We start from the raw sequence: 18822 nt of genomic DNA on the forward strand, positions 1-18822 counted from the left end.
GGCCTTGGCTCCGTGCCAAGTTCAACTCAAATATACCCTCCTTCGTTTTTTTGACAAACTCTTCATATAATAGAAAACAAACTCTGTTTTTACAATATATGGATTATCTTTGGATTCACAACAAACAATATGACACACGTTAGCAACATTTTGTCTCCACAAACAACAACACTATGAGAAGGCAACATGTCAAAAGATGGACCCACACCACATTGTATAAATAAATACAGGAAAGTGCCAAAAGAAAAGGAAAAAAGGCCAAACTAACAAGGGGACAGATTGAAGCTCATAATGAGAACAACACAAAGAAAAGCCATGATGGGTAGGGTTAGAGAATACACATCAAATGCATTAATGGAGAATGGCCTCCATCCTAAACGGAGTGGGCGCACATTCAGAAGCTTTCAAAATGTTGCTCATTTCAAAAGGTCAGTGAGTCAGAGTGTGCCGGAGAGCTGAGCGATACACCTTCTAAGCCAAGAAGACCTTGAGATGTGAAAAGCAGACAGACTGAAAAGAGAAAGGGTGAAGAGAAAGGAATGGAACAAAGTACAGTCATCAGAAGGGGAACGTGGAGTCGTTTGCAGATGGCAGCTCCTCTGCTCAGTCCCTGTAGAAAGCACTGTGTGCCGAGCCGAGCTGAGCCGTGCCGTGCTGTACCGTGCCGAGGCGTCAACGCGCCGATGAGAAAAGAGACGACTCTCGTGAGTTCCCTTTGGCCAACAGCGCTGGCCAATCAGAGGCGAGCGAGAACGGCTTTTTGAGTGGGGAGATTTCCTCCTAGAGAGACAGACAGACAGGTAGTTATGGATGTTGCATCAATGGTGGGAGATTCCCTACTTAACCCAGTTTGGGGTGGACATTTCTAGACTCTGGAGACGATGCGCCATGCGCACACTGCTTTTTGGGTGTGACCAAACTCATGTCGAAATATGGCAGCACCCTCCCCAAGGTTGAAGTTGATCGGTTCTTGAGATAAACCGTTGTTTTGTGTGTTGCCAGTAGGTGGTGCTATGACTACTGTATGGGTGTGGCAATGTACTCTGTGAATGTTTGTGAATGTTTTCAGATGGTAAACAAAATAATAACAAAATAATAAGAGTACAATTGTATGTGATTTTTTATTGAATTTAATCTAATCTAATCTAATCTGGCCCCCATTCAAAAAAGTTTGGACACCCCTGCCCTAAGTGCACTCCCCAAGTCTGAAGGCCATCGGTGCAACTTAAAATCTAAAACATTGCCGTAGCAATATGTGCACTTTTTTTCTGTGCCCCTGAAAAGTGTTCCGGTGTGGGTGTAAGATCGCACTCTGTCGGGTGCCCAGCAGCGCACTCCCAAAGGTTGAAGTCGATTGGATGAACGGTTCTCAACAGGGTGGGAATTACACGGAGGCCCTCAGGCCATGGCCTACATTGCCCCTCCCTCTGGCCGTGATGCCCTGAGATCCCTAAGGCCACCTTGGCAGTGCCCTGCTAGCTGCCTGCTACTGTCCGTTGCTTTAAAAGCATCAGTGGTCTCAGTTTAATGTAGCTGCTCTATGCAAAGGATGTGTTATTGGCTCATTTTAAGACACATTTCAGAAGAATCGCTCTTCACGATGTCAATACAGCAATTGCCTTTGTGCCCTGGCATGTGGCCTCGTGCCCTAAAAAAGAATTTGATGCCGAAGGCCAGATGGCCCTGCCCCTAACATGACGAAATTCCCACCCTGGTTCTCAAGTTAAACCGTTTTTTTAATGTGTTGCCAGTAGGTGGCACGTGTCTGAAATTTGGGCAGCGCACTCTGTCGGGTTCCCGGCAGCGCACTCCCCAAGTTTGAAGTCGATTGGATGAACGGTTCTTGACCTTAAAATTTTTCTGTGTTGCCAGTAGGTGGCGTTATATCTATGCGTGTGGCAGTGCACTCTGTCACGTCCCCATAAGCGCACTCCCCAAGTCTGAAGTCGATCGGATGAACGGTTCTTGGTGGGATTAACATGCCCAAAATGTCCGACAGCTTTAGATGAGCTAACAAGCTAAGCTACTGATATTATCAAACATTTGGCAACATTAATACATTAAAAATATGAATCATACAAACATTCAATGATCAAGATTCAAGTGTACAGGACCATTTCTCATAAACATGAGCCTTACTTTTTGAAAATAAATGTTGTGAGAGTTTAACTTCATCTGTAGTCGCGGGGACCCCCGAGCCGAGCACATCCGGTAGGGCGAGCAGATCTGGTACTCACACTGGCAGAGGAGCAGATCTGGTACTCACACCAGCAGAGAGCAGATCTGGTACTCACACTGGCAGAGGAGCAGATCTGGTACTCACACCAGCAGAGAGCAGATCTGGTACTCACACCAGCAGAGAGCAGATCTGGTACTCACACTGGCAGAGAGCAGATCTGGTACTCACACCAGCAGAGGAGCAGATCTGGTACTCACACTGGCAGAGGAGCAGATCTGGTACTCACACCAGCAGAGGAGCAGATCTGGTACTCACACCAGCAGAGAGCAGATCTGGTACTCACACCAGCAGAGAGCAGATCTGGTACTCACACCAGCAGAGAGCAGATCTGGTACTCACACCGGCAGAGGTTGGAGGCAATCAGAGCAACGGCGTTCAAGCTATGGCCATTTACAATCTAAAACACTGCCGTAGTATAGTAGCAGGATGACGCTGGTGTTTTTTAATGCATTTCTTAAGCTAAAAACCTTACGCAGCTCAAAAAGACTGTTAATGGTAGACTGTTACCATGAAAAGCATTGTAGCTATAACCAAACAAAATTAAAATGGGAACACTTCTTCATTACACAGAGAACTATTTTATTATTATTATTATTATATTATTATTATTGTGCTCTGCCTGGTGACACCTGGGTCCATTCAGACTCAAGCTTGGCCTCATAGCACTTACTAATGTTGTTGTCTTCTGACTAGATCATTGCTTGTGTTGTATAAAGCTCAGATGTACGTCGCTTTGGATAAAAGCGTCTGCTACGTGAAATTGTAACATTGTAATTGTAACATTATTATTATTATTTTAGGGGAGGTATTTTTGCCTTTATTTGAAAGTCGAGAGAGAGACAAGAAGGCACAGGAGCGAGAGAGCGGAGGACATGCAGCCAAGGACCACGGGCGGTAACAGGTGGTAACACCTGGGTATTTGTTAGCAGCTGGGATCATCAATGTTTGCCATAGAGGTAACCTACTACAGCGTTGCACATTCAGTGTTTCCCATACATAAAGGAATTTGTGGCGGGCCGCCACAAAAGGATTTTGACCGCCACAAAAAGTGGCGGTCAAAATCCGCCACAGTGCACCTGAACGCAACATGCAAGATACCCGCTGAATAAGTGTCCAATAAATGTTCATGTCATTCTGGCCAATACTTCTGTTATAGCATTTCAGTCTGGAATATGGAATATTTTTCAATAATCTATGATTTAGCTGCTAAATTGTCAAATACCGCCATCTGCTCGCTACCCAGGCACTTATGTATGTACTACTTAACCTAACTAACTTAACCTAACTAACTATCCGGTGTGCACAACATTGTCAGACTAAACTCCGGCTGACACCCCAAAAACCTACAATCCGCTACAGAAAAATGTATATTGTTTGCATATTAAATGGCCCCTCGCCTTCTATCATTTCACGAAAGTGGCAAAGCAAGTTGAGTATCCCTGACCTATAGGGAAAAATTTAGTTTGTCATTGTAAACCCACAGCACAGTAATGATGACATGTTCTTCATAGATCTAGCCTTTTAATTTTGCTCTTAAGCTTTCTCAAAGTACACCAAATTCATGCATTTTACTTTAAAATGTTTAAAAAAACATCTCACGGGGGGCATCTCACCCCCCTAGGGAGTTCTTTATCAAAATGCTTTCACTTGACTCTTTCTTACCCAGAGTGTCTTCCAAAGAGTTCACCATCACCTTGTTCACTTTCAAAGTCACTCGCTCCGCTCTGAAATGGAAACATTGAAGTGCTTATTTCCAGCATAAGAACAGGTCCATGCTCACTGCTCACTGGTGGCAAAAAGGATGCAGAATGGTTTGAAGATACTTTTGTTGTAAACTGGGTTTCCACACCTTCTTAACACGTTCACTGCCGTGGACGAGATATCTCGTCAAGCAGAAACCAACGGTTGACTGCCGTGGACGAGATATCTCGTCAAAAAAAAAAAAAAAAAATTTTGACGGTGGGACGTGGATCCAAGCCCCCTACGTCTCCTATAAAAATATGGGAGCCACTGAACGTGTACAACCCATTCCACCGACCCACTAAGTGGCGACAGTGCTCTCCAGACGAGAGAAAGCCAAGAAAAAACAGCAGCGAGGAAGCCATTCTCATGAAAATGGATTGGCGAAAACGCTTTCGCTTTCGCGCTGGGAGCTGGCGGTGGGGGATTGCAAATTTGCATAATAGATTATGGGTGCAACACACTTTGAAACACCAGGAGAAAGCCCAGAATCGCACGCAGCTTCATCAAAGCTCACAACCGAAAACCCAGAAACGAACGAGCCCGATTTTACAGTCTAATCCAGACTCGCCCGACGAGCGGCCGCGCCAGCAGCAGCAGCACAGACAGACAGGCAGCAGAAACTCGCCTGTGACAAACACTGCAAAGCCAGCAGAGACACACCTACGGAGGGAGGAGTTTGAAGGAGAGGGGGGTGCGGGTGCTGTTTAGGGCTGTCACTTTTCATTCGAAATTCGAATGCAACTTCGAATGTGGGGGAGGGGGTTCGTTTTCGAAATGTAATTTGAATGTTCGTTTTTTTTTTTTTTTTTTTTTCTTTTTATGAACCAAAATTAACCAACTGCTGCTTGCTGGTAATGTTAATCCCATGTCAGAAAAAGTCTCCAGATTTGTCGCGTTAGTCTCTTCTGAGAAAGATTGTCTCCAGGGTCTGAAAAGTTGTCTCGAGTTGGATGCAGCCAAGTTTGTGAGGCAGTGTTGTGACTGTGAGCGTCCAAGCTAACACGTCGGGCTGATGCCCGGTGGCCTGCAGTGGGTTGCACCAGCTGTGCGTAAGTTGAAACGTAAGCTAGTTTGAACGTAAAGTCTCACTAAGTCCGAGTTTACGCACTACTAAAAATATTTGGGTTGCACCAAGTGAAATAGTTACAACGTAGGCATAAGTTAGAACTTAAAATTTACACCTACGTCTTACTAGGTGTAAAGTCCTCCGTAAAATAGCAGTTGGCACGGTGGCGCATCGTTGTTTTGCGTCCGCAACGCGCTCTCCGTGATAAATTACACCCTTTGATATTTATGGCTCACGCTTTTGTTTCCCACAAGCTGCAGCACTGCATACAAATTAAAATAACCGCAACAATTTAGTGAGGCAGGATGGTGGTATAGCCTACAATACTGATGAAGAGCTCACAGATAAACGTTAACAGTAATATGAACCTAAACGAACGTTACTCAATAACGTTCTCATTTGATTAGTGTTGATGAAATATGAAAGCACTAATTTGCGGTGGGCAACATGTCCTGTTTTCACTCCACTTAAACAACCGTAAATAAACACCGTTTCCACCGTGCTTTTCACTGATTGGTCACAGATACTGTACACGTCATTGTCTGCGACACTATTTTGGTTAGTATGGACTTTAGGGTCTACTAGTTAAGATGTACCTTACGTCTCCGTGGTGCAACCAAACAAAGACACAACTTTAGTGTCAAACTAACTAGTTTGAACGTAGCAGTTAGTGTGGACTTTACACCCTAACTTAAGACAGAACTTACGTTCAGCTGGTGCAACAGGCTGGACTGATTTTTTTTTTTTTTTTTTTTTTTTTTTTTTTATTAACTCATTGAGTGCCAGCCACTTTTGGAGAACGGACGCTCCCAGTGCCAGAGTTTCAGAGCGTTTTCAGTGATTTCTCGAGGCCCACAGAATATTGTGTGATATTACTATGTAAACACCGAACACGCAAAAAGAACAAGGAGACTCTATTGTATCATCGGGGCGGCTTTAGCTCAGGAGGTAGAGCGGGTCGGCCAATGACGCAAGGGTTGGCGGTTCGATCCCCGCTCCCTCCCAGCTGCTGTCGCTGTGTCCTTGGGCAAGACACTTAACCCTCCTTGCTCCCGATGGTGTGTAGGCACCCTGCGTGGCAGCCTGCCGCCATCGGTGTATGAATGGGTGAATGTAGACTATCTACTCATTGTAAAGCGCTTTGGATAAAAGCGCTATATAAATGCAGACCATTTACCATTTTACCATTTACCATTTACCATCAGCAAAAAAAAGTTTATTGATACCATTTTCCGTTCTTTAGTTATCAGCCGGAGAAGATAGGTCAAAAACAGCAAAAATATGCTTTTCTATCAGGAAGCTGAGATATTCAGCCTTTTGTGAAATGCATTATTTCAAGCACATTCACTCACTCTAGCTAATATTTTCTGATGATGTGACCTGGTTTAGTTCTGTGGTGCATGCGCGCCCCACCCCCCTGCCCCCCCCTCTCCCCGCCTCTCCCCGAGTCAGCTGCCAACTCCTCCCCACACGCACAAAGTCTATTCGGAGCCTCTGTTTTTGCGCCGCGCAGCTCACAGCAGCAATGAGGAAATGCCCAACGCGACTGCAGGTAAGGGTTGGCCCTTCGGCGTTGGGTGCTGCCTTTCTGGTGGGTACTCGTGTGAAGAAACTATGCAGACAGACAGACAGGCAGAGGAGCTGCAGTTGTGTGCGCAGATTGATTGCTGTTGGCAAGCAGCCCAGAGCCATCTACATGATGGCTCTGTCTGCAGCATGAGCGCGGTTTGTCTTTGATCACGGCTTTGTAAGGGCTGTATTCCTGACACTTCTGTCATCTGGAGAGCACTGTCGCCACCTAATGGCTTGGTAAAATAGGTTATAGACATTCAACATGTCCCAAAATGTTACAGGACATAGATCTGGCTTCGATTGTTTTCCCCCCCGTCAAAAAACGCAATTGACGACAATCGTCGTCTTTGGCACTCTACGTCAGTATTTGAATTGACGACAGCTGTCGTCATTGGCACTCAATGAGTTAACCAAAAAACTTCAAATATATTCGAACGAATTTCGGGCAATTAAAGTTCGTTCGAATTTTATTTTGGGAAAAAGTGACAGCCCTAGTGCTGTTATGGAGGAAATTACTGTTCAGAACGATATTGTTTAGATGTCTGACTGATGCCAAAAATAAATGGTTAAAGTGACTGTTCTGCCTGTTCTATCGAATCACGCACGCACGCATGCACGCACGCACGCACGCACACACACACACAAACACAATACAGTATACACACTTGCCCAAGGGCACCCATAATCACAGGCACGTGAGGTGGTTCTAAAAATCCATTTATCTCAAAACTCTCTGAAAATCTCTGAAACCATGCTGTATTCAACTGCTAATGCCTACATAACTACTAACTCTACAAACTAACTCTTTTAGACAGAGAAAGCACACATTCTATTAGTTCTTTTGAGATATTTTGTGTTCACAAAATCCTAGCAGAAAATAATCCTCGGCTCTTGAAAGATGAGCCAGAATCCTCAAAAAAACCCTTGGCAGAAGCTACCTACAGTAAAAAAAAAAAACTGTTGGCAGTGAATGTGTTAAACATCAAATTCAAGAACTTTTCATGGACTTTCCAGGCCCAATTCCCTCAAATTCAAGGACCCAAAACGACTATAGGTTTGAGAGACACGGGCCGAGGTTGATTACAGTTTGTGATTGTTTTTCTATATAGCTACGTCTTCTACTGTTGATGTGATCGCTGTGCTGCATACGTGCACTAAGTTACATTCCTCCTTTGTAATCTGATTACTTACTGTGGCTGTTAAAAGTGGATCTTGAATCTTAAAAAAGAGAGACGCTTGAATGTGTGAACACTTCTCAACTGTGCTGTGATAGAAAAACACACAATATCAAAAGAACTAACATTTCTATTCTTGCACAAAATATATAAATTCATTAATTCAAAGACCTAAGTCTATTTACCCTATGGCTTTACTTCTGTGCGCCGCTTCTGCTATCTTTCTGTTTTCTTAGTTTGGGGGCGGGGAAAGTGTCACAAGTTCATAAATGTTGCAAATCAGATGCAAGGGCTTTCATCAATCACCGTTGTGTTAACTCACTTGAGGATATACTGTATAGTGACTTTACAAACATTTATTTACATGAAAATCTTCCGTCTTATCACTTTAAACTCACTTTAGATTGGGAATATCCCCACACTTAGGTTTTGAAAGTCGTGGTCTAAGTGACTTTTTTGGGCACATCTGACGTGTTCTTTTCAATTAGAATCAGAATCAGAAAAACTGTATTGATCCCCGAGTGGAAATTGGGACATGCTACAGCTAAAACATGCTAATCCCTTAGGGGTGTCACAATACACTCAGTTCACGATACGATACGATACACGATATTGGGTTCACAAATCACGATAACGATACGATATTTTAACAATCTTTTTTGCGATCGATTTGTAAGTTGAGGGAGCATCCTCCACGCTAATTTGAGTCATTTCACCATTTTCATCCTCGGTGTCTGTAACGTCCCTCGTCTGTTCAAACAAAGCAATGAACAGGAGAGCGAGCATGCAATCAGATGCAGATCAGTGCCACCATGTTCAGCTTCTTTTTCTCACGATATGAGATTTCATCTCAACGATACATATTGTCACGTTTTGATTCGAGGTCGACCGATATTGCTTTTTCAATGGCCGATGCCGATGCCGATCTTTAGAGAGCAGGGCGGCCGATGGCCGATATATAATGCCGATTATTATTATTTTTTTCATTCGATAAAATACGATTAAAATAAACTCCTCAAAAAAAGTTTGGAAACGTTATTTTGCTCGATTATTTCTCCCCTTTAATAATACCAATTGGTATTGTATTTTATATAGTTGGAAAGCCTGATTAGTCACCTTTACAATGGGGTACAACTTGTAAGGATTGTGCATTCGTGGAATGAGAAACACACAGCTAAACCTGTGGGTAGCGCCCCCAAAAAATGTGCAATATTCTTCTGTTGGTATTTTTTTTTAAAGAAATCTAGTAGCCTAGATTTCCATTATCCATTCATGCACATTGAAAATCGAATATAACATTATACTGTAGGCCTACATCTAATATAAGATGTTATCTTAGCCAATACAGTAACATGTTTTTGATTATTCTTTTTATTAAATAGAAAAATACATTGGGTTATGCGGTATAGATTTCAGTAGTGACTGGTAGGCTATAGCGAGAGAGCAGTATGTCAGAGAACTCATTCATGCACTGTTCTATACATTAACAATAATAATAATAATAATAATAATAATGTAACTGTTTAGATTTGCTGTCATTTGATGGGAGAAGTGTGTTTGCAGAAGATGGTGGTGACTGAGGAAACGTAACGTTACAGTAGGCTCATGGGTGCATGAGAAGACTCACATTCAGTGGCGGACTGCATAATCGGGCACGTTGGGCAAATGCCCGGTGGCCTGGCCTGCCAAATTTTTTTTTTTTTTTTTTTTTTTTTTTGCAGGCCGATGCCGATTAATTAAAAATGCCAATAATCGGCCCCAATTAATCGGCCGGCCGATTAATCGGTCGACCTCTAGTTTTGATATCGCGATATATTGTGGGACAGGGGTATAAGGGTGATAAAAACCAACGCACCCTTTGGTTTTCTGTATGGCGCCGAGTCTCAGCAGAGCGGCCAGAGCGTTCTTCTGGAGGTCTGATGACAACACCTCGCAGTACCTGAGGCTACCTGGGTAACACATACACACACGCGTGGCATGCACACAAACACACACACACGCACACAAACACAGTCCATTCAGTAAAACGAGAGGTGAAAATCCTGGCACACATAAGTTGGGTTTCCATCCACCTGTTTTATGTGAATTTTTAATTTGTGCATTAAAATATTCACACACACAAAAAACAATATCCAAATATCGCAAAAAAGGTTTTTACGTTTGAGGGAGGTGGAAAAGTTGGCGTATGGATAAAAGGTCAATGCAAACAGATGAAGCAAATCTCCCATCTCTCGATTAACTCTTCAAAAAGCAGGCAGTTCATTCATGTTGCCTTGCTGACTGGCATACATGAACACTCGCTGCCTGCAAGACAACAGCACGTATCAGCTGTTAATTAGCAGAGGTAGACAGCACAACTGGCTGCGCCCTCATTAACAACTCCTAATATTCACATAACAGTAGTGGATGGGAATGGAATGGAAACTCAACTATAGTAAAAAAAAAAGATGAAGGACCTGTTAGAATGAGCTTGATGATGAACTTCCGGACAGCAGGGACAAAGTCTTTCTCTGTCAAAGGCTCAGTGACCTCCTCACACAGGTACCGGCACACCACCTGGACACGCAGGCAGGCAGGCAGGCAGGCAGACAGACAGACACGCAGACAAACAGACAGACAGGCGCGCACACACACACACACACACACACACACACACACACACACACACACACACACACACACACACACACACACACACACACACACACACACACACACACAGAAAGGGATGCTATCTGATAGATTCATGATATGTTGACTGTGCCCTCTGGTGGACATCTGCTGTATAGTGCATTAACATCACCTACTGATACAACAAGAAGTGTGATGTGTGCCCATTAACTTCTATTCCCATATGCACACACAAGTAGTGTGTGTGTGTGTGTGTGTGTGTGTGTGTGTGTGTGTGTGTGTGTGTGTGTGTGTGTGTGTGTGTGTGTGTGTGTGTGTGTGTGTGTGTGTGCGTGCGTGCGTGCGTGCGTGCGTGCGTGTGTGTGTGTGACATACATGCCTTTGACACTAGATTCGATTCAGGTTTCAGAATGCCAAATTTAAGTTGAGGCCTTTTTCATGCTAGCTGGAACTGAACATTGACCAATTTCAAAATGAAAGTAAAGAAAGAAAGCTGACAAAAACAGCTACAGACAGTATGCTACAGCTCAACCAAGCCAGAGGTAACACGGGGGCTCGAGCCTGCGACCCTCGTGTTGGTAGGCAGGGAATCTACCGCTGTACTACCCAGACGCCGCCATTGTATCTATGTGTTGAGCTACTTGTCTTTAATGTTTTGTAGTAAGAAGATTAAGAAAAATGTACTTGTATTTAAAGGGATAGTTCGGTTTGTTTGAAGTGGGGTCCTATCAGCTAGTTCGATACACTAACTTACCGTAATTAGGTACAGTGGTATTGAAGCGGGGCGCATTGTGGAACGAGACCGCGCACTCAGAGCAGCACCCAAATCAGCCTTTTCTCTGTAAGTATGGGAGTCAACAACTAAAACGTAATTTAGCGACCTAAAACACCTAAAACAACGGCCACCTAAACAAATCGATATCCGTGTACATGCACACTCTATTTTGACAATTTTCAGCGCTTTACTTTTCCGCCAAACAGCAGTTTCATTCGGCACTGCTTTTTCTCCCAACCGTACAACTACCGTATTCCTCTGCTAAAAGCCTGCACAGAGCACAGAGCCGCGGTTTACAAAACAGGAAGGCTTAGAAGAGAGATAAAACACTGACTTACTTTAGAGACAACAAGTCACCTGGCCTCTCTGGTCTGGGACGTTTTCCACAATTTATCCTGGGAATGGTGAAAAAGGTCTGCAGCCAGGGCACCCAGGCATTTAGACAGGAGGCGCATCTCTCTGCCTGTTCACTCTCTGCAAAAGTTCCTCTTCTGTATTCTCTCTGGTTCATAATTGTATCCTCTTGTCACCAAGGTGAATACCATATCATCCTCGCTATCAAAATCACTCATATTTTCGTTCGTGTATTCTATTTGTTGTGTCTTCACTAACAAACCGAGAGAAATAAAATACCCCCAAATAACTGCGGAGTAATCCAGTGCTGCGGCTCTGTGCGGGCTTTTAGCGGAGGAATACAGCAGTTGTACGGTTGGGAGAAAAAGCAGTGCCGAATGAAACTGCTGTTTTGCGGAAAAGTAAAGCGCTGAAAATTGTCAAAATAGAGCGTGCATGTACACAGATATCGATTTGTTTAGGTGGGTGTTGTTTTAGGTGCTAAATTACGTTTTAGTTGTTGACCCCCAGGACTTACAGAGAAAAAGCTGGTGAGGCTGCTGCTCTGGGTGCCGGATCTCGTTCGACGCTGCGCCCCGCTTCAAGACCACTGTACCTAATTAAGTTAGTGTATCTTACTAGCTGATAGGACCCCACTTCAAACTAGGGCTGGGCGATGAAACAATGTCGAAAATTTTCACGAAAAAAACGGCCACGATAACGATGATAAATTTATGAGCTGTAATTTCGATAAAAAATATTTTCAGTGTTGCGTTCAAAACCCCTCAGAAACATGACCGCAGCTTAGCACAGCAATGCTTATTGTGAATAACGTGTCGTTTTTGGGGGGTATTTGAAGGCAACACTGAGTGGAACCAATGGCATCAATGGAAAATAAACAATGTGATGCACGCGTTTGCGGAAGAATCCCTTCTGCTCAGAGCCTCGCAGTCGGCTGGCTGAGTTGAGTTGCTGTTACTAACCAGTTAGAGCATGGCCTGGCAAGAGTAACATAAACAGATGGAATTGATTTGTACACGGGAGATAAAGCTGCAGCAGACAGTAGTTCTGGTTATGGGTAGCGGTAGCTGGCTGTCATGAATGCTATCAAATTAGCATCTACATCGCGTTAGCTAACGCTAACGTTAGCTTACGCGCTAACGTTAATATCTTCATACTTGACAATCTTGCTAACGTTATGCTATCTGTTAGACCATCTATAGCAGCTATCCGAATAACATTACACATCTATAGTTTAAACAGTCTTTGCTTCCTTTATCAAACCAACAGCAGCTAACTATAGCTGCATAATCAACACCTAGCCTTGGACCAAGACGTTCATTGCATTAATTTAATGCAATGAACGTAATTAATGCAATGAACGTAACGTTGCATTATGTTGTTTTAATGATTAAAACAACATAATGCAATACACACAACAGAATAAGCACACCAAAGACCAGTGGTATAAGGGAAAACAAGTAACAAGCATAGAACAATTATAATAAGATGAAAATGCAAGTTACATTAAAAAGCCATAAGTGAATAGTATGGACAAACAGATGACTAAATAAAGGGTTATCATTTAATGACAACAATAGCCAATGAGCTGCATTGAGCCTCTCTCATGAGAATACTTTGAATTGAATTCAACTTAATTGTAACCGGTCAGAGATTAATAGAGTCGTATCTTATACATTCTATATCGCTCTGCATTGAATTTTAATTGTGCCCCTAAAATTCTTCATGTGCTTTTTATGTGCAATTAGTATTATTGATAAATTTATATCGTGATAAATATCGACATCGATCGATATAAGAAACCATATCGTGATAAAAAAAATTGCCATATCGCCCAGGCCTACTTCAAACAAACCGAACTATCCCTTTAAGTCAGTGGTGGTTGCATTAACATAATATTTTCTGTCTTTTACAGATTTTTTGGGGATCAACGACCAAACAATCTGAAGGCTGTCTATCATTTTAACACGGGTAATAATAGAAATGACAGAATTTTAACGTCCCTGTCCGTCAAAACGACAGACAACACAAAAGACAAACACAACCTCTGATATAAGTACAGAGCATCAAACACAACCAGCAGTTTGTACATTATCGTGTGTGTGTGTGTGTGTGTGTGTGTGTGTGTGTGTGTGTGTGCGAGTGTGTGTGTGTGTGTGTGTGTGTGTGTGCGAGTGTGTGTGTGCGTGCGTGCAAGCGTGTGTGTGTGTGTGTGTGCGCGCGCGAGTGTGTGTGTGTGTGTGAGTGTGTGTGCGAGCGAGCGTGCGTGTGTGTGTGTCTAACCTGGTATCCCTGCAGGAAGGGATCCAGGACAGCGGTGAGGAAGGCCAGTGTTGTGTGTCCTCTGTCGGTCACCAGCACCTCGTGTTGAGAAACCTGCAGTGCTCCAGTCTTCACCAGCAGGTGGCACCCCTCCTCAAAATCCTACACAAGACAAACAACAAGGCCGGCTTATTAGCGGTGTTGTTGGGAGGGTTGCTTTTAAAACGTATTCCCCTACAGATGACTGAATACATGCCCTACAATGTAATTTGTAATTCCAATAGATTACTCAACTTATGTAATGTATTCTAAATACTTTGGATTACTTTCGGAATACTTAAAAATCGTCTTGCCTGGGCCCATTTGTCTGTGTCTCTCCTCTGACATTGCCATAGAGACACTGCGGAGCGCGTCATCATTCAGAAACCACGCCCAAAACGGGGGAAAACACAAACTCCCCCCCCCCCAATCCTGGCATTCTCCTCTGTCGCGTGCATGGCGTGTTGCATCGCGTGTTGCACACAAAGATCATATATACGAAAGATGAACACTCAAACTTACTTCCTTGACAGCGCTAGATCCACATTTTTCTTCTCGCCAATTCTCAATGGCTTCCTTGTTTTGCTCGGGAGTACAAAAAAACTTTAATTTGTGATTTTTTTTTACATTTATTGTCTGCGCAGCCCACCACACAACAGCTGTTAGCTATGTTTGATTCAAGGGAAATGACGCTGGTGTATGGAAGTGAATGGAGAGCTTTCCCCCCGTGATGGGCGTGGCCTATTTCATGCAGTGTCTCTATAGTCTTGTGGTGTACAGTATGGTCGGTGCACTGCACGCGCTCAAATTGTTGCACTTTAAAAAAAGTGATGTTTCTGGGAAATGTGTGCCTCATATGAATTTTAGAGCAAATAAAACAAAACAAATAAAGGAATCCCTGAAGTAATCTATTTTTAAAGAAAGTAACTGTATTCAGAATACCACCAATTTAAACTGTAACTGAATACAGTTACCCATAAATACTGTATTTTAAATATATTGCAATCTGTGACTCCCCAACCCTGTATATTAGTGTGGTGTGTGTGTGTGTGTGTGTGTGTGTGTGTGTGTGTGTGTGTGATTGTGAGCCAGGGCCCAACACTCTGACTAAGAAGCCACCTAAGAGGACCACAGGTGTGTGGAAAGGGGTTGAGATTACAGGGGAACTACATTATTCAATGCATCATCATGGACCCCCTGCCATGCCTTCACGGACCAGCAGTGCGCCACGGACCACCTGTTGAAAACCCCTGCACCAGAAGTCTGCACTGAAGCTCAGGACAGTGAGAAACATAGCTGTGTGGAATCTGAGTGATCATTATGTCTCATTAGAATCCAGCCAGGTTAAAGCTACAATATCTAACATTTCCAGATTAAAATATCTAAGAACAAGTAGATCTATGTTATATCATTTTTAGTTGTGTATTACATTATCCTAAATGTTTCCAACAATGTTCAAACCCGGAGAAATCCGAGCATCAGGGTGCCAGCTGTTAGCTCGGTCATCTTCCCATTTGAGCAACTAACTTAACTTTTTGAATGTTGAGCACACAATTAAGTTATTTATTTGTCAAGAAAATACTTGTGAACAGTGTGGATAATTAACATGGTCAGGGCAGGACTCAGAACACATGAAATATCTTAAAAATTACGAAATACACTGGAGGGTAGGCTTGAACTGCAACCCGTTATTCTATTGATTGCTTTGTTTTTGTTTTTTGCATTGTTTCATCCATAACTCTCAGACTTTGCGTGATAACATTTGAAACGGTTTATTTCAGTACTGTACAAACGCTGCTCCTCACCTGCACAGTGTCTCCAGGGCAGAGGATGAACTCGTTGGAGAACATGTTTCTCAGGAAGCTGAAGCTGTTGTAGACTTCCTCTGAAACACAAAACAGAGACAAAAAACTAAGAGACACGTTTAGCTGACAGACGTTTAGCTGACAGACACGTTTAGCTAACAGACGATTAAAAACACGATTTCAGACGGCAGCCCGTCTTTATTGTCACACGAACACACTACAACACATGCATGAACACACTACAACACATGCATGAACACACTACAACACATGCATGAACACACTACAACACATGCATGAACACACTACAACACATGCATGCGGCCACTACACACACTCATGCTGACGGTGGCCGGTGAAATATGTCCTCTGCATTTGACCCATCCAGGCTTGTCCTTTCCTCCGGGGGGCAGGCCAGGAGCAGTGGTCGCTATTTCTTTCCAGCGCCCGGGGACCTTCATTGGACCATCATTGGACCAACTTCAGATGTTGTCGTCACTGGTCGGACGATGATCTTCTGCATGTTTTTAGTGGGGGGTTATGTACGGAGGAACCCTCTGGGGGGTACGGGGAGAACATGCAAACTCCACACAGAAAGGCCCTTTCGATGAGATAGCCCACCTGGGCAGTAGGCACTGAAGATATGGGGGGGTCACAACTCCAGCGCCCACAGCGTCCCAGGTGAGAATCGAACCCAGGACCTTCGAGCTGTGAGGCGACAGCGCTTACCACTGCACCACCGTACCCCTACGTTTAGCTAACAGACACTTTTTCACACCCACTACAAAGTGGCTGGGATCAGTATTCCCCTCCTTGACTTTTTGTAGCCTGGTTCAAATCACAGCGATAACGTGATAACGTCACATTCTGTTTCGCTCTACGTAACAAGCCCACCACAGTCATTTCAGTGGGTGGGAGTACTTTCCTTGACAGACAACTCCTTCAGCCAATTAGGGTAGCCAAATCCAGTCCTTCAGCCAATCAGCGTTGGATCCAGTCAATGGTATATGCTCCTGTTCTTGTTTAATTGTTGTTATTGAGTCTATTTCTGAAATACTTACGGCTGTTTAAACTCTACAAATGAAAACATTACTGCTCGTTGCTTCTCAGACAGATCCGCAGAACGAAAAACAAAATGTGAGTCCAGGTGATATGGATGGTATCATTGAAATGCTGTCCAATGAAAACCACTTAAAGTCCCTGAAAACCAAAATCCACAAAAACCTTCTAACTATTAAATTTAGGGTCTTATGTGAGTAATTGTGTGGTTCAGAAAGTGGTTGACATTACTTTCAACCCTAACCCCAAAAATCAACACTTTTCTACAAGGTCTGGATTTCCATTTCCTCATTGAAGAGAGCGGTGCGCGCGGTGCTAAAATGCATTATCTTATCACGTCATAAGATTTAATCGAATCACACACACGCATGCACGCACGCGCACACACACACACACACTGACACTTAGACCCGCCCATCACACCACTTATGTGACAGGTGGACCTCCACGCTCCCCCCCACCTCATGAGGACTTACCCGGAAAAGTGACCGGGCACGCTGTTGAATCAAACGCCGGCTGTGTTTGGGCTTGGTTTTGTGTGATTCTGGCATCGTCTGACGTAAATAGATCAATAAGGTGTTTTCGGGTTGTCCCTGGGCTGCAAACTCATTTAAAGTATGCAAATCGAAGTTGTTTCTGACGAGAATAATGTCACGTTACTCCGAGACTGCTCAACGCCATGACAGAGCCACTCTCCCCGGCTTGGGAGAGTGAAGGTCTCCCGTCTGCGCGGCCCCGCTGCCTGGAGCACAGCGCCAACGCGCCTGGCCGGCAGAAAGCGCCCCAGACTCGGTGTGATAATCCTGTAACATCATTTGAGCTTATTCAGGTAAGATATTAGTAATGTAATGACACATTCAGAGAGAAACTGTCTATAATGAAGACGTGTGTCAAATATGACAACGTGGTGTTCAGTATTTTAAGAGCACAGGTTTTTTTTTGTCCATCTCCTGAAAAGTTGGCGATTTGGAGATAAGTGGTTGTCATCGGACAGCGACGATAGGTTTCTTAGATCAGCGCTCCTCAAAGTGGGGTTTCATACACTCTAAAACATCTAAAAGCAGAAATCAGATGGGGGTCCCGTGGTCTATAATGTCTACTTAGGGGTCCGTGACATAAAAAAAAAAAGTTTGAGAACCACTGGCTTTGATGATCACATTTGTGCAAACTTCTAAATCAATAATCTACTAGCAGGAGGATAGTAAAAGCCTGAGTATTGCCTGAATGTTAACAGCAGTATCAGACTCACCTTTCTTGGTGGAGGAGGCGGTGTGGATGGCTGAGGCCAGCAGGGCCGGCCGCAGGAAGACGTGCAGCACCTGGTTCCTGTAGGAGGCGCAGGAGAGCACGACGACTGCCTGGCTCAAGAGCTCCTCTTCTGGGGTGCCGACGCGGCGATGCTCCCCTGGCCCCGCTGCTGCGAGGTGGAGGTTTAAAGTCAGTGGGCGGGGCAAAAGACAGATGGAAGCGCTTAAAGGAACAGTAACATTTTGGGAGATTAGCCTATTTAGCCAATAGTAAGATGAGAAGATAAGATGCCCTTCTCTTCTCTGTGCGTGTAGTCGAAAAATAGCGATCCGCCCGTCTCCCGCTACGGCGAGTTAGCTTAGCACAATGAATGGTAGTCATTGGTACTGGCTAGCCTACCCCATTAACATAAGCAAAAATGTGCAAAAGAAAAAACAAATGCTCCCATGCTGCTCACCTGGCGTAATCCGAGCACTGTAGCCAGGTGCTGCTGGAAGGGGTCGACTTCCAGTACCATTGACTACCATTCATTATGCTAAGCTAACTAGCGCTCGCTATTTTTCTACGACACACACAAAGGAGAGAAGGGCTTACTCGTCTTACTATCAGGAAGATTGCAAATAGGCAAATCAAATAGGCGAATCTCCTTTAAAGAGTAAACCCCAAATCTATGGTGAGGCCTGACACCGAAAAGTAGGGTACTGAGCCATCTGCTAATAGGGCTGGGGGCACGTGACGTAAGCGCGGGTGAGGAGCGCTTGCATTGTGGTCCAGTACGACAATTGCGGCTAGGCTAGTAGCAGCCCCACCAAACTCCATTCATCTGGCAACTAAATGTGGCCCTCTCTATCGGT

At 44.0% G+C, this 18822-nt stretch overlaps 1 protein-coding gene across 1 annotated transcript in view; it reads right to left on the bottom strand.

Annotated features, from left to right (window-relative positions):
* Positions 1-580: 580 nt before the first annotated feature.
* Positions 581-18822, bottom strand: part of gnpat (glyceronephosphate O-acyltransferase) — a 64392-nt gene continuing 46150 nt past the window's right edge. The window contains exons 11-17 of the mRNA XM_083643698.1: positions 17970-18137; positions 15662-15741; positions 13839-13979; positions 10252-10351; positions 9651-9744; positions 3902-3963; positions 581-780 (exon numbers count right to left, since the gene is read on the bottom strand). Coding sequence (XP_083499824.1) covers positions 737-780; positions 3902-3963; positions 9651-9744; positions 10252-10351; positions 13839-13979; positions 15662-15741; positions 17970-18137 — 689 coding nt within the window. The 3' untranslated portion in view covers positions 581-736. The remainder of the gene's footprint in view (positions 781-3901; positions 3964-9650; positions 9745-10251; positions 10352-13838; positions 13980-15661; positions 15742-17969; positions 18138-18822) is intronic.

This window comes from Poromitra crassiceps (assembly GCF_964638095.1).
Source record: "Poromitra crassiceps genome assembly, chromosome: 9".
Lineage (NCBI taxonomy): Eukaryota > Metazoa > Chordata > Actinopteri > Beryciformes > Melamphaidae > Poromitra > Poromitra crassiceps.